The sequence below is a fragment of the Cydia fagiglandana genome, chromosome 3 (genome assembly GCF_963556715.1).
Source record: "Cydia fagiglandana chromosome 3, ilCydFagi1.1, whole genome shotgun sequence".
Taxonomy (NCBI): Eukaryota; Metazoa; Arthropoda; class Insecta; order Lepidoptera; family Tortricidae; genus Cydia; species Cydia fagiglandana.
Window position 1 is genome coordinate 9,047,239 of NC_085934.1, and position 17,283 is coordinate 9,064,521.

The 17,283-nt window shown below is 38.6% G+C and overlaps 1 protein-coding gene across 1 annotated transcript in view; it reads left to right on the top strand.

The window, feature by feature from the left end:
• The first annotated feature begins 2,779 nt into the window (after positions 1-2,779).
• The window catches only part of LOC134679969 (phosphatidate phosphatase LPIN3), a 31,811-nt gene continuing 17,307 nt past the window's right edge, over positions 2,780-17,283 (top strand). The window contains 8 exon segments of the mRNA XM_063538923.1: positions 2,780-2,974; positions 7,224-7,565; positions 11,756-11,988; positions 12,242-12,733; positions 13,135-13,230; positions 14,552-14,790; positions 15,133-15,294; positions 16,249-16,390. Coding sequence (XP_063394993.1) covers positions 7,377-7,565; positions 11,756-11,988; positions 12,242-12,733; positions 13,135-13,230; positions 14,552-14,790; positions 15,133-15,294; positions 16,249-16,390 — 1,553 coding nt within the window. The 5' untranslated portion in view covers positions 2,780-2,974; positions 7,224-7,376.

Below are 17,283 nucleotides of genomic sequence, written 5' to 3' on the forward strand. Positions count from 1 at the left end.
GATACCTACTATTTACCTTAACCCTCTGAAAACAGAGAAGTAATACGAAATTTACGTTCATTTTAAGAATCATATTCATCCGGCTCGAAGGACCACTGACACATCTAAACAATTATGTTGATGTAGTTCTGCTGATCGTTTGGTAGCTAATAGTAATATATAACATATTATATTAGGGATTTGGTGCCTCAAAAATGTTTGGAATCTCGACGGCTTTGGTTAGACCGGTACTTAAATAATTATGAAAGAAAACTGCATTTGTATAAGGAGTTCCGTTGCCAAACGCAATACTATAACTAAATCTGCGAGTCGTAGGTACCTATTGATTAGTGATGCTGATGAAGGAAGTACATAGGTACATATCATCGTCTCGTCACTCCATTTTTCCGGAAGCAGTTTCCTTCCTAATCCTTGGCCGATTGTTCTGTGTTCAAGGAGCAGCACCTTAAATACTCATCCGAATTTACAGGATACGTTTATAAATAAATACATATGTATAATGCCAACTTGACTCGAATACAAATTTGCAAATTTTACCAATGCCACAAATTTTCCGGTTTACATTTAAATTGACCCTGAAAACTTAAAGTAAACATCCAAGACTATAAGGAATCTAAGAAAGATAGAATAACGGGTGTATCAATTATGTAAACAGATATACGACCCTTTAGTACCTACAGATATATGTATACAAAAGTTTGACTACCTACATAGTTATTTTATTATAGCTATCTAATGTAGAGTTCAGTAGGTAAACCATACAAAATAAGATGCTAACATGGGATTCGTCATCCGCGGTTCCTAAGGCTCATCAACCACATCATACCATTACTTTTCCCATATTTGGGACAAAACGTAACTTTCGCAATGACGACGAGTCTTACGAGAGCCGCATCATGTATCACGCCACATAGCGCCACGATCGTCGACTCGTATCGTACGATTTGTTGCCATTTACCGCAGGCGCGAGCGAGTCACTCTGTCACACTATCAAAATGGTGGAAGTGACGCTGGAATTCGAATAACCTTACGGCATTCTAGAACATTTCGATTAGTGGTGGGCTCGCCTGTCGCGCCATTCGCTCGCTGGCCAATCCACAATCGCGCGTAATTTGATCTCCTTGAGTTTCCAATTTGACTGACAAAGAACGCATATTGATACAGCTGATTAAACGATTAATAGTTTAAATTGCAAGGTCGTATGTAAAATGGGATTAGATAAATATACACAAGCACATTGACACCATTTGACATTATTTCTTGTTGCGAAATCAAGGATTTTTGCACGACCGTGACGAATTTAGTTCTAGATTCTAAACGCCGCTGAAGTCGATAAGTAATAAAATATAAACTGATGCCTTAACGATACAAATACTTAATATTCTTTAGGTATTGCTCACCAATATGAAAAAAAACATGAACATGACATACAAATTAAGCACATAACTTAAACTAACTACACATACTTACATAATATATTATAGTAGACAACAGGCGGTGGTGAGGTGGATGTACCTACCTACGGTTATTATTATTACTCTATTATTTAAATTCAGGGTACTATATTCACAATATTTTGGTCACAATGTAGTATAAATGCCCTTACTGCCATCATCATTATGCGCAACAACATAATTTCGCACAACTTTCTCCGCGCACATGTTTCCTGCCTACTTATTATATGTAGCTTTCATTTTTATCCCTCATCTATTTTCATCATTATCATGAACTCGTTTCACATCTCCTCGGTTGGTAGATATGCCCATCTCATCGGTTGGTGGAGTGATTATATAATTATACTGTGTATAAAATTTGCAAACTATTATATTCACAGTTAGGTCGCCTCAAAGAAAGGGTAGGACAAAAAAATAGTGCTTACATACCATAGTAACCGATAAAGAACGTACACATTTACCTACTCGTACATATATTCTACATACACTAATAACATCTGGAGGGATCGCCCAGGTGATTATATTATAATGGATAAATAACCTTATTCTTTATTATTTATTCTAACAGACACAAGTACTTTGAGTTTACAGCTATAATGCCAAGTCACTACTCACTATTAGATGACTTTATTAGGATGAGTTATGACTTTTAGATCCCCCAGGCTATACAACTACGCTATTTGTAGCACGATCCCATGATGGATGATATTCAGCAACACGTTAAACAAGTAGGTAAGGTAGGGTGTATGTATATGTAAATACATTTTAGTCAAAGTCAAGTCACCTGATTTTTATTCCTTTCTGGGGTATCTCACCAGAACTGAATATGGGGTTCGGGCCTCAAATCCTGGTCGGATACTCCTCCTGTTTTGGTTTAGGGTCCGTCATCGAATCAGTCAGGTCGGTCATCATCCTGTTTTTGGGACATTATTTGTTATTAGGTACCACCCTACACACATTATCAATTGTTAAGTACTAAACAGGCGTAGGGTAACCAATAACCATGCCTGTTATTTGTTTGAACGGATACTCTTGAACCAGTCGTCTTGGTCGGTTGATACATTAATAACCTATCTGCTAGCATTGTGTGTACGTGAACGTGCTATCTACATCCGTCGGTCGACGTCACACGGGCTGCTATTCACAACACACATTAGCCTTTGGTGAACCAGTCCACGTGTGATATCCTATTACACATATTTATCGCAACTGACGTTCAACTTATACTAGTGACGAGCTAATGATCGCGGGAACATGTATTGTGAAGCACCTCGTTGTTCGGTCGTCAGTTGATTTTTTTCGCGGCCGGTGGTTCAGGCGGTTCGCAACTCGCGATTAACGTACATCAGTGTGTTGGTAGATTCGACGCGATCACCACGCGTCGCAGTCTTGACTTAGTACCTTACCGGTGCAGTGCGCGAACTTAACAACGACAAAACACGTCGGGTTAAAGACAATACTGTTTGTGCCTTAGGAAGTTTACTGTGACATTGTTGACGACACGAAGTTATTTTTCTAAGGTACGTGGAAAAACACGTTTTCATTCAGTTGTAGTTTTAATCGGTTGTGATTAAGTACCTATTGATGATTGAGCTATTGTTTATGTCGAAAGAAAATTAACTCATGGATGCATATATATTGACAATCAGACATTGAATGTGTTTATAAGTTGACTCCATGTTGATTTATGTTTCGTGATGTTACATACAAATATTGTTACCTAAACTAAACAAATAAGCATACAAATGAACAACCAGATTTTACATTAGTGTCCTTAACTTCTGGAAAGAGCAGATCAGGCTTGTATAATTCAGTGTACATACTACGTACGTATAAAATAAATCAACTTAAAAGAAAATACAAGTTGATCGTCTGAAAAGAAAAGAAGGTATTTGTTCAAGGAAGTAACATGGCATTAAAAGAGGAATTACACTTTGCAATCAAGTTCGATTTCCACGCAGGAAATTTGCAAGCGTTATCGCCAGTCTTTTTACCGTAAACCTTTGAACTGCATGATTCACCACCACGTATTGCTTACAATTTCATTGTCCTTTGTCTGAGATGTTGATATCTTAAAGTGTATCCTGCAATTTAATGGCTGGCGTGCATTGCACAGCTGGCAGAAACTCAATATTAATAGACGTTTGTTTGCGTTAGAGTACCATTAGAAACATTTCATGAAGCCATCATTATATCATTTCGTTTGTTTTTCGTGTTTTGTGACGTTCTATGCTAACAAACATCTTTAACAATAAGTCACGCGATGTCCATAAATAATTTATGTAATAAACTCATGTCATGACTACGGTTAAGTAAATATCTAAGTGTATTAATATGAAGTTATATGTATTTATAGCGAAGTTGTAATGGTGCACCTTCTCATATAACACTAGCGACCCGCCCCGGCTTCGCAAGGGTTAACAAATTATACATCTGAAGTAATCTAAACTTTCCTCAAGAATCACTCTATTGATAGGTGAAAATCGCATGAAAATCCGTTGAGTAGTTTTTGAGTTTATCGCGAACAAACACACAGACAGACGCGGCGGCGGGGGACTTTGTTTTATAAGGTGTAGTGATAGCAGGTGTTGTTTCCGACTGGCTTTATTGTGTCACATTCTAATTGCAATCATCTATGGAAATGGAATATATTTCATTGAAAAACGTCACTTAATTATTGCGGAATATATGTTAAATATGTGGAAAAACCGAAGCAATTGTAATAACGCCAACATGTATTTATGTGTTTTCCTCACCTGCATGACCTATGGCTTAGTTGCTGTCAATAGCTAGGGCACAGTAGAGGGCACTGAATACAGTAACCTATCTCGGATCGGAGCATTTAGGGATTTCCATTGGGTCCAACGTTCATATTCGGACTCAAACACAATAAATAATAATAAGTACTTGCTCGTCCCTAATCTTAACTGTACCTGTGTAGCGTGTATGTTTGTGTATAACGTGTACGATATACTACTCTATACAGGATGATTTTATTATGTCTGATCATGCTATGAGGGATGAACCTTGAAATCGTGAAAAAATAATCCGCTGTTCCATAGAATTGGCACATGTTTCGTCAAAATGAATGGGAGCAGTTTTTTTTGTTTTCGGGGTTGACCCCATAGTAAAAGTTGTTAAGTATGACCTTACAGATTCACCCCTCAGATAGTCAGACATAACAAAACCACTCTGAATGTAAAAGGGCACTGCGGGGAGGGTCGTAGTTCTCAAAGGTCACTTGATAGGCTCACGTGTAGCCTGCATATGTTATCTTCACGTGAAGATCGATCTTTGCGGTTAAGACAAACGTGCCAATATAAGGTTTCAGAATCACGTATCGTATCGTATCTCGGGAACGCAGTGTAATGCCATATGAAGTATATGAACTTGAAACCACAGATCTTGTTTACACGGTCGAACTGCTCCCGACCTGTGTTAAAACTAAGTAACAATACGAGTAATCGAGTATGTTTAGCAGTCATACGAGGACTCTATCAATAATCAAACAAAGGTGCAAAATACATTTCTATGAATGCAAATGTAACTAGGGAATATACAGTTCTTCAACCCCCGCACATGATCGATTGGTAATTATGATACACAATGATCAGCTAGGTATACTTATCCACAAACAACTAGGTTACTTTTAAATAATATCCAAAATTTGTTTAAAATTAACTTGGTTCCGATTTAACCAAGCTGGAAAAAGATTTAAAAGTTACTCTGAAATGTATGGCATTACATGGACTATCACTATTATCTCTTCTTGGCCAACTACGAGGCGAAATAATTTTACGCCAATTACCTATTTGAACATTTTATTTAAATTTATAATAAAGACAAAACTTCTTATATTCTTGGTGGGAATTCAATATTGTAATAATTGAATATTGCGAATATGAATTCAATAATTCAACTTAGATAATATATATGAAATGACATTCTTGTATTAGGTTTTTTCACCCAATTCATGTAGGCAGATTGAATGAATATTCAATTAGCTTCACTGAACGAGGCTCCGTAGTTCTGTTTTGTGTTTGTCTCAAGCCGGCTGTTGTGATAACGTCTGCCAACTAACTCACAAAGAGAGACCGCGTTAGTAAACAAAAACACCTATCTACCTACGTCTGTTTTTATGTCATTCGGTAAATAGATAGTAAGCAGACTTAATTTCCTGTTACAATTGACCACAGAACAATGAATATAGGTCAACACTTATCATAAAATGTTTGAACTTTTCATAGCATTTATATTTCGGTTGACGTTCATATTGTTGAAACAACTCGCGTTAGATGTAAATACTTTTGGCAGAGATGTCAACCTCTGATTTGATCTATGTTTGTCTACAATTATTATCACTAAATTCGCTCGGTTTTGCACGTATACATTGAACTTGGTGTTGGTGCCCTTGGTGCTAATATTAGGTAGGTACGATTCTGGCAGATGCTTCAAGCTTGACACATCCGTCCGTGGAAGCTGGACATCTGCCACTTTTCCCTATAGGTAGGTATTATGGTAATCTAAAATTTCGAAGGTCCACACTTTCCCCATATACTCATATTATGTACCTTTTTTGTGTAATTTCGTTAATACATACCTATGATCAGAACCTGAATATAACTTTTCGAAGTTGTTGTAACATAGTGTCTCAATTTAGTATTACCGAATTGTCTTACGAAATAGTATCGTACGATACACTAGTATTGATTGGATGAAGTGTGCTTCACAAAAGCAGTTAAACGTACCGCTTGTTTATTGCTCAAACCTGTATGTCGTAAGGTGGATAACATCCCGAAAGATTATGTCACACAGTAGCTATCTATCTAATTTAGTAGTGTGTGTCTAAACACAGATTTTACTAAGCATACAATCATATATTGTACCTATATGTTCATGCATGAGTCATATGAGGAGATTAGTGGCGTGTAACCGTTTTTACTAAGCGGATTACGAGTAAGTGGCTGTACTGTGTCGGGGGCAGAGTCCCCGAGTGGCCACGCACGTTGACGCCGCATGTTTTCCACGATCGCTCCAATGTCACCGGTACTCGCTTCTGGCCGGAAGATAGAGAGTGCCGAAAGTTATAAATAAATCAAGCTTCATTCAAACATTTCTACAATTTCGAGAAACAGCTACATTGGAATTTTACCATGACGTACGCATACTAGTGTGGTTAGTGCCATGACCAAACCACTGATGTTTCACACAAACCATTTTAATATAGGTAGCTATCTGGAGTGTGCAACATTGAGTAACATCCTGCGGTGCCTGGCAGTGCATCGACCCACTATTTCAATTGATATTTACTTTGCAACAGAACGTTTCAGAAGCCATGAGCCATGTTTATAATTTTAGAATTGGAGTGTAGTAACGCACTGCTGCCAATAATTATAACTTTTAATTAGTTCTTTGTAACTTCTCAAAATATTGATGCTTACTATACAAACTCTTATCTGTGGTGTAATATAAAATAATTGCTGAATGCTAATCGATTATGTGACTTAATTATATACACTTTAACGACTCCTCTTATCACGTTTAATATAAAGTGTGTCATTTGTTTGTTTAACTCTGCCATTATCTCTCCTTTGTTCTATGTGTTTTTTAAACAAAACTATTGATAAAACCACAAACAAAGAGTCAAAGACTAATGTGTCTGCTTATGTCTAAATTTCTCTGTAGTTTTATACTTGTGTATGTTATAGTTTATTTTTTCTGCTTACAATACAAGTAGTCTTCGATTCATGTGTTCGTCTTTTGTTTCAGGAACCGAAACAGTAGTTCGAAGACCTCAAGTGACACAATGGGGTAAGCCGTGCGAAACGGCGGGTTATTGGACTGATTGTTGGACATAAGTGTTAGTGTATATAGATAGCACGAGATTCTCTAATATAAGAGTGTTAGAAACAAATTGCCAAGATGTATTCTATGAACTATATCGGGAAGTTCATAGCGAACTTTCGGGAGTTTTACAACGAGATTAACGGGGCGACGCTGACCGGTGCTATAGACGTGGTGGTGGTGGAGCAGCCTGACGGCAGCTTCACGTGTTCGCCCTTCCACGTGCGCTTCGGCAAGCTGGGGGTGCTGCGCTCCAGGTTCAAAGTGGTAAGGACTAACAGGAACACTTGACTGACCACTGGTGTAATAAGGTGTGTCTACAAAATTTGTATCCATTTAATGGTCACTGTGTCGACTATCGTACAATCACCTGCAATACTATGTTACTCGACGAAGACCGCAAAAATAAGTGACATGCTCTCATGGCCTTACAAAGAAGATCGTGTCAGATGTTTTTGTGGCCTTAATAGTTGTGTAACATATTATTGCAGGTGACTCTACTATCAAAATATCCTCAATAATCGACAAGTTTCCTTATCAATGAGCCGGCCCCTTCGCATCAAAGCCAGAATGATTTGCTTCTATATAAGATTTGTAAGGCGAGGAAACAGACATCAAAATATGTATTTTGCGTTGATGCCACTAGATGCGATTATTAGACTTAACCGTAGCCACCTTGATATAAAATAAGGAATATAATTATCTAAGTTACTTTTATACTTGCTTTCACGTATTATTAATTTTATTCCAAAGTGGGTGTATTTAAACAAAAATTCAACCTATAAAAAACTAGCCTATTCTTAAACCTCTATTTGACTTTACATATTCCACTTAGCTAATAGAGGTATGTTGGTTACTGAAATAGCAAATAAAAATGTTAGAGTGGGCCGAGCTGTGTAAACAGCTTGTATATTTCAATTTGAGCATGTGCCCATTAGATGGTTAGTATTAACTTTAAAAATACCAATTGTGTGGGTTTATCTTTGAACTATAACCCACTAAAGGGCCATCATCCCACCCACTCGTATTACAACATGAGAAATTCCACGTAGGTTTCTTATTCTACCATTTTATGCCACGAAGGGCTGGCGTTGGATAAGATATATAACATAATAACTATAATAAAGGTTACGGGTAAGGGTTAGGTTTTTAAGGTTATTGTATAATTTACCCCACATTAGACATACGTCACATACGAGTATGTTATCAATTATCATCATCGGACGATATACGTATAATCGGAAGAGTAATTAAACTGATAACAAATTTATTTTATTATTATAAAGAGTGATCCGACATATGACGTCAAAGAACGCGTGTGTCAGTATAAATCACGTTTGTTAGTCCGGTATGTCGCCGGCCAATCAGCAACATGACTAAATAGGGAAACGTTCTTACTTTACTAACGATATAATGATAGAAAACTATGACGTTGGTAACTATAGCTATATACAGGGCGTCCCACGGCGATGCCACATGGAGGGAAAGTACCTTAAATATCATAGATAGCATATTTTGCTGAAAGAAGACTTCATTTTATTTTTAAAACTTAGTAAAGTTGCATTCATACTTTTTTAATTTTTTTTGAAAAAAAATGTATGGAAAAAAATTATCGCGTCATTGGAGGAAAAGTACCTTAATTATTGTAAATGAACATCTTACTGAAAGAAGACATTATTTCGATTTAAAAAAACAAGTTGAATTGCATTTTAAATAATTTCATGTTTAAACCGGGAATCGAACCCGCTACACGAGTAAAAAAAATACCTTGTACCAAAAAAATAATTCTCACATTGAAGCCTTTCCATCGGTATGACAAAGCTACAAGGTATTTCTTTTTCTCGTGTAGCGGGTTCGATTCCCGGTTTAACCATGAAATTATTTAAAATGCAATTCAACTTGTTTTTTTAAATCGAAATAATGTCTTCTTTCAGTAATATGTTCATTTACAATAATTGAGGTACTTTTCCTCCAATGACGCGATAATTTTTTTCCATACATTTTTTTTTCAAAAAAAATTAAAAAAGTATGAATGCAATTTAACTAAGTTTTAAAAATAAAATGAAGTCTTCTTTCAGCAAAATATGCTATCTATGATATTTAAGGTACTTTCCCTCCATGTGGCATCGCCGTGGGACGCCCTGTATAGAATACAGCCTATCATGCCGCTATAAAGTGTACCACTTTGCTTCTACTGTATTGCCTATTATGTATTGTATTTTGATGGCGGAGAGACCAGGATGCACTCTTTTAAACCAATCTTATTTTACGCTTACGGACGTCGACGTCGTACACATCTAACCAATATAAAGTACTTGATAAAAACCTAATGATCACGCAACGCCGTCTTTCAAAACATGTAAGTACATATTTCACTCGCCAAATGATAATATCTCTGGATGTGAAATAGTCACATGGTCCTTCGAACCGGATAAATAAACAGTAGCAGGTACACACGATTCAAGTCCAAAGTTTACGGCGCGAAGTTGGCACAGGATAAGCGGATTCCACGGATTCATTGTATAATATCTGTGGCGATACCAAGATATTATGACGCGGCAGCGGCACCATAGATATTTACTATTGTCACTGTTGTATTGATACCACTATCATTATAGTATAATTATTGTTATTATAGGAATATTTTTATATTATATGTATATGGTACTTACTAAACCTATTATGGGAAGTCTAATTATATACTGTAGTGACTAGATTGGCTGGTATAATGTCTATGAACAAATACTGACTATACTCGTACGAAATTACCTACTATGTACGATTGCCTGAATTTATAGTTAGGTAGTTCGTTAGTAGGCATTTTGCATTTTGTCGATAGTCACGCCCAATTTGCTCGTCGGGCAAGTCTCTGCGTCGAGATCGAGACACAGCATTAGGTTGTCTGAATGCTAAACCGATTTAGTTCTAGATTCGTGCTATACACCAATTCGCCTGTTTGCCGCCCCGAATGTATTAAATGATTGATTGATCTGAATCAGCTCCGCGGTCATCACTTAGCTCGCCGAGTAGTAAGTAGTAGGTCACTCCACTCCATTTCATTTCTGTACCGCTGCGTTTTAGTATCGTCCATAAATTTACTTTTTATGCGAAACGTAATATCCTCAGCATTCAAGGTTGCATACATTTTAGATGTACCTAATGAATTTCCGTAAAAAACAATAGGATATAACAATAACGGATAACGTGTCTTCTTAACCTTTTAGTAACGGTTGTGTCATTATTGTTAACATTTATCAACCCAACCTACGCAACTGTGCAAAAGGGACTCCCCAGGGAATGTGACATTAATAAGTTCACATTACGGTTTTACTGGCTGTAAGGGGAATTGTTTGTGTTTCCTTTACACTTTCTACGGCTATTTGGATACATATAATGTAGCAGTACATACTTTAGAAAAATGTTTTAACCCGTCTGAATGAAACTAATGTCCCAATTGATACAATAATAACTAAGTGAGGCTTGCATTTTTAATTCTCTTGTTTCCAATCCAAATGGCGCCAAATAACCGTATCTTATTCAAATAAAACATACCTACTTTCGAACCGAGACGTTCAGAATTGTACGATAGTATTCTTTTATTATTATAAGATATAGTCTTGAGTGAAGTTATTATTATTATGCGTGAACGGGAAGTCGGACTCTGTAAGTCTTTTCCGTCTGAACATCATTTAAGTTTTTGCAACGTGCAGTTTGCAATTGTATTTATACTTTTTTATTCTCAGAACAACGCCACATGCGACTCACGAGCAATTTTATCCGTCATTTTAGCGCGGGAGGTCGCTGTTCGCACATTCACACGGAATGTGTAATAAATGCTAGAACTAGAACGACTAGAACTTTCTTATAGGTAATGAGAATTTCGCGCACACCACAAGTTTACAACGCGCTTGCGGCTACCGAATTAATCAGGTGTTAAATATAGAGTACATATTAAAACCTACCTATGTGTGACTAGACGGTCATTACTCATTATAAAAAACGGCTAAATATAACGTGCCCATCATTAAAGCGAGCTCGGCAGGAAGATCTCAAGATGGTATAGGGTAATAGTTGCCAAAACGAAATGGGTAATCTTCTGAAGCTGAATCACTCTGAAGGTTGGAATAGCGCCAACCCTGAGATATTATTTCACCAAGAATGTGAAAAATATTGGCACAAATATCATTCTAGATCCGGGCACCTGTTATTTCGTGGGAAGAATCAAAGTTTACAATGCGTGCTATTGAAGCATTAATAAGTAGGTATAATATCAAGAGAAAGATTTGACGTAGGTACTGTATACACACGTAATAGAGATAGTGTACGTGTCTGTCTGCGCATCTAAAGATAACCTATGCTCTTTGATCTTGACCGACCCGTGCTGTCTCTTATCTTCTGATTGCTCGAGAATGAAATAGGGTACCTACTTTACCGCTAAATGACGTATGTTTATTCAGGTGGACTTGGAACTGAATGGCGAATCGTTGCCCATACATATGAAATTGGGCGAGTCTGGGGAAGCTTTCTTTGTCGAGGAAGTAGGCGAGGACGAGGCCGGCTGGTCCGCGCACCTCGCCACCTCGCCCATCCCGGCCGCGCGCTTCGAACAGCTGTACGAGCCCCGGCGCCGCAACTCGCTCTCCGCCGTCGAGCCCGACCATGGACAGGCCTCCGATTACACCAAGCGCAGGTAAACTATTCACGCACACCATTGACGTAACGTTCATTCATATGCATCGCGGTTTACAAACAAAACTTTTCGTGTAACACATAGAAAGTGAGGGGATTTGTACCGATTAATTATTCTATCATTCGCGTGCAGTTCGAAAGCGAATTGCGTTTATGTTAATGAAAAATGTACCAAGCCGTTAGAATTGAAATAACGCCCATATTCGGTATCTAATTAAGTGAATCCCGCTTGAAATTTCCATATGCGCTTGCAGGTACACCGCCGACGGCCAATCGATACAGAAACCAGACTTGAATAAACTAAGGCAGGCGAAAAAAGATGCCAAACCAACTAGCGATCACGATAACGATGCGTTGTTCGAGATGGACGGATTGGATGGCCTCGACGAGACGCCGACGAACTGGGGCGATTCGCGGACGCCTAAAACGTTTTCGGCGACGCAGCTGGAGGCCGGGAGCGAGGCCAAACAGACTGTGCAAATGATCAGCGCGCACAACGACTTCCGTCCGATCGAGGCCGCCCCGATCCTCGATGATACCAAGGTCAACGGCAATGGAAAGAAGAAGAAGAAAACTAGGAAAGTTAGCTCAAAGAAGAAGCACCAACGGAAATCGTCGACGAGCTCCATCTCCAGCCAGTCGGACCGCGCCGGCTCCGAGCAGCGCCCCTCACTGCCTACAGCCATTCCTAATGCTACAGATATCAACTTCTTCAGCGACAACGAAATTTCTGCCGCGACACTTAGGTGAGTTTACTTATCATTATTTAGTGTGTGTTTGTCTTACGTAGCATTCGCATGAATATCATGTTCTTTAAACCTCTAAAATACGAGGTCTGATATTAAACGAATAATTTTATTTATGTCCTGCATACCTTTGTAATAAATAGAAGCCTAGAGCTAGTAAGTGGGTGAATAAATTGTTCCAACTAGGAAGCGCGAGACCTTAGTCGACATAATTATTATATTCGATGCGGGCCAGCGGGTTCCAAGAGTTAACTGAGGATGTAACCGGGAAATACTGAAACGTAGAAACTTCTTGTTAGTTAGCATTTTTAACAAATAGTAATTCCCGTCAAGAGAATACTGGATAGGGTGACCCTACCACGTGTTGAATTCTGTTTGTCTTCACGCGCGCCTGGTTGCAGTGAAGAGATGTCGAACCTGAAGCTCACCGGGGACAACCGCATCCCGATGGCGCTCTCCGACACCGCGTTCGAGGTGCACGCCGCCTCCAGAAACGCGTAAACATTAACAATATTACTACCACCGCATCTTGCTTGCACTACTCTACTTACCCGTGTTCGTCTGTCTTACTACATTTGTTAACATGGAAGGCTTGGGCCGATCACGTTTGAGCTGCCAATTCGTTTAAAGCGTTTAGATGTCGGTGGCGTTCGCTGATTTATATCCGCGATTCAGGCCGTTCAGGCGCCGTAATATGCGTAGTGCGATCAGAAACTCGTTATAGTTAATATAGTTAACAATTAGTGTTAGTTCAGTTATAAAAATTACAATCGTGTTATCAGCGACGAAACGAAACAATATGTAGTTTTTACCGCTCTTATGATATTGATTTAACAGCTCTTTCTGATCGGCTTAATGCGTGAATAAATGTAGTGAGACACTAATGCCCTATTTCGATAAAACATGCGGTCGGCGCTTAGCTTTAGTTATCACTAGACGCATATCATGCTTTTAGTACAGCAAATAATGATATCGTATAACGACATTTTAGGATAATGCCAGTCTAATGTCACTTGTATCCCCCCATCCCACATCATTTCCTCATGTATCCTTCAGTCCCTTACATATTTCCATTTATTGTATTATAGTTTCTGGACGACCTTCTCACAGATTAATTTGGTTATCTAATCGCTTGCTTATCAAATATATTTTGGTCTAACAGTAATTTACGACACATTTGAAATTACGTACAGAATAAATATGTTATTGGAAGCGAAGATAACGCGTAATTCATATCGTCGCGCTTTCTAAAAGTACGCGTAACAGTAACAATAGTAGTCTTACTAAAGTCGCGTCATTAACGGAGCTCTCTCGTCAACCGTTTGAGCGCCAATGACGGCAAATCACGTTGATGTAATGTTTTTCCCTAGACGCCACGCAGTCAATTGTCAGTCAATTCATCAAAATCGATTAAACCCTTCAGCACGTCTATAGATTTAATTACCAATATATAAACCATTATTTTTTCCAGTTTTTAGTTCTTATTTCTCTTTAAGATAAATTTGAATTGAATGTAACACATAGCAAAATAAATTAGCTACAGAAGAAAGAACCTAATATAAACTAGTAAGTTCTTTAAAAACTTTGTAGACATGTTACTGAAACAATAAAGTCGTGCCAAGATCATTTTGATCACCTTCACTTTTGCCGCTGACTGTGTACAACAATGTATAAAAAAAACTATCCATCATAGAATTCCAAAAAATTGTGTTTTTTATGGCGTCAGGGCGCATCATTTGTGTTTTGCGGTAGCTCTTGGCGCTCAAAAGGTGATTAAGACGTTTCAATGTACTCATTCACGTGTATGATTTTCTTTAGGGGTTCCCGCGGTGGCACGCCCGTACAATCCGATACGGAAGTCGAGCTGGCTCGAACCGCGAAGGGCGACAAATCATCCCAGTCATGGCGCTGGGGCGAGCTGCCTGAGCCTCCAGTCCGCACCGAGTGCGCCAGTTCACCCACAGAGCTGGGGTCCTCTGCTACCCCCGGGTCTCCGGCCTCGCCTGGTACACCGGGTACTCCGGGCTCGCCCGCTGAACCCCTCAGCTCAGACGAAGGTATTTAGGCTATTATATTCATGTTATTATCTATTCCCATGTTTTAAAATCATGTTCAATTGGAATTTAACCATAAATGGAAGTAATATTTATTTAAAATATAAAACCACAAAATACAAAAACAAATACATTTTACATCTAAAGTTCACCTTATTAAATAAATTACAATCAAATATAAACTAAATTACAACTAACACAAATAGTCCCTCAGATCCGATCCCTGCGGAAGGGTGCCCATAATGCTGGCTACATTCCCCCGCTGAATGGCAACTCAGATTCTTTGGCCGAGGAATGGGCCAGCCCTACCATAAATATTCTAAATATATATTTTTGAATTTTAAGAGCGTGCGGGCCGTTCGGGGGTGTTCAGCGGTATGTTCCGCTTCATGTCGACGCGCGAGGCCACCGAGGCCGCGGAGGGCGTGTACCTGGACGACCTGGACCGGGGCCAGGTCGACCCGGACCTTTACTTCCCTAAGCACCACGTTGGGCGCCATCGGAGCGGTGAGTTACAAACAAAACCTCGTTACCGTTATTCATACACTAACCAATAGGTACAGTCAACTGTAAAAATATGGGTGTAGCCAACTTATTCAAAAATATGTCCTATAGTTCTTAATTAGCTGACATAAGAGCTATGGGACATATTTTTGAGATGATTTGCGCGCTCATATTTTTACAGTTGACTGTGCAACAAGATACCATTATTGGTTGAATTTATCTTGTTTCGTATTTATGGTATTATCTCATTAGCCGAATGACCTGCATGTGTCTCCCGCAGACTTCCTCATTTCAAGCGTTTTATCGGAGTATCGAAGTGTTAGTAAAAATAAACGTCACTGCTTAAAAATGTTATAGTCAGTAAAAATAAACGTATAACGTTCAGCGTCTGAAAATCTTAAGAATGCTATTTTTAACATAGGACCTTATATTGTAGATTTTTTAAGAAAATAATGTTTTAAAGCTCATTTAGTTTTAGATTACTTATGCTTTTTGAAAAAGTGAATAAATGTTTTTAGGGTTCCGTACCCAAAGGGTAAAACGGGACCCTATTACTAAGACTTCGCTGTCCGTCCGTCCGTCCGTCTGTCCCCAGGCTGTATCTCACGAACCGTGATAGCTAGACAGTTGATTTTCACAGATGATGTATTTCTGTTGCCGCTATAACAACAAATACTAAAAACAGAATAAAATAAAGATTTAAATGGGGCTCCCATACAACAAACGTTATTTTTGACCAAAGTTAAGCAACGTCGGGAGGGGTCAGTACTTGGATGGGTGACCGTTTTTTTTTTGCTTTTTTTTGTTTTTGTTTTTTTTTCATTATGGTACGGAACCCTTCGTGCGCGAGTCCGACTCGCACTTGCCCGGTTTTTACGTTTCACGATTACTTTTTTCGCTCGTATCTTGAGCTGGAAAGAAACGTCAGCAGTAGAATTGAACCGTTGATACTTGCAGGTCTGACGAACACATCTCACGAGAACACGGGGCCTACGGAGGAGGAGTATGAGTCCGGCAACGGCCCCTCCCTGCCGCAGTCCCCGGCCTCGCTCGACCCGCCGCACCTCGACTCGGACGACGACGAGAAACTACTCGCCAAGTAAGTTGACTCTGTATTTAGTGGACCAGATTCAAGCCTCATTGCCACTTCTCAGTCCATAAGATCAAGAAGTAAATACAAAAAGCCTTATAATAAGACTAATAAAGTACATTATAAAGTTATACTAATTACTAAAGTTAGGCTAATAAAGTACAAGAATAGTACATTATATACCTAGGGAGATGAATGTTTGTGGTCGCAGGCCATAAATATGCGATCTGGGGTTTCACGAATTACCGCCCGTGGTTTGTCAAAGATTTACGTCTTGCCTTGCCCAGGAAGTGAGATTTTCTTCTAGCGTAGCGGGAAGAAAATCCCACTGACGGGCCTAGGGTGACGTAAAGATCATTTTGGAATACGGATATCGATAATATTAAAATCTTATCACAATAATTTCTAAATAATATTTTATCGCCACCGGAACTCTGAATCATTGCGGATTCGTCAATGATAATGATAAGAAATTGAGTAAGGACAAAGGCATTGTCAAGTGCATAATCTATCCAAAAACGTAGGTAAATGTATGTGTTAAATCATAACATAAATAATGTGAATCGTCTATAGTTACGTAATTGTTTCCATGATAAGATTCACCGGTCAGTTTAATATGGCTAGAGTCGGTAACGCTTGCCCTTGATTTTATTTAAATGTTTGATGGCCAAATATAGAGGTCGTGGCAAGTTTACATAATTTTACGTATACTCAAAAGTTTAGTGTCATAACATTTCGCTCTTCTTGTCAATAGACCTTTCTTGTGAAAATCAATGATTACTACGAACTTTGATAATATTGATAATAAAATATTATTCATAATATAATATTTGCAAAATAGGCTTTTAATTTCGTATTCATTTGAGAGCGAATAGCCTTATTGTGGAGCAAGTTTTTAGCTA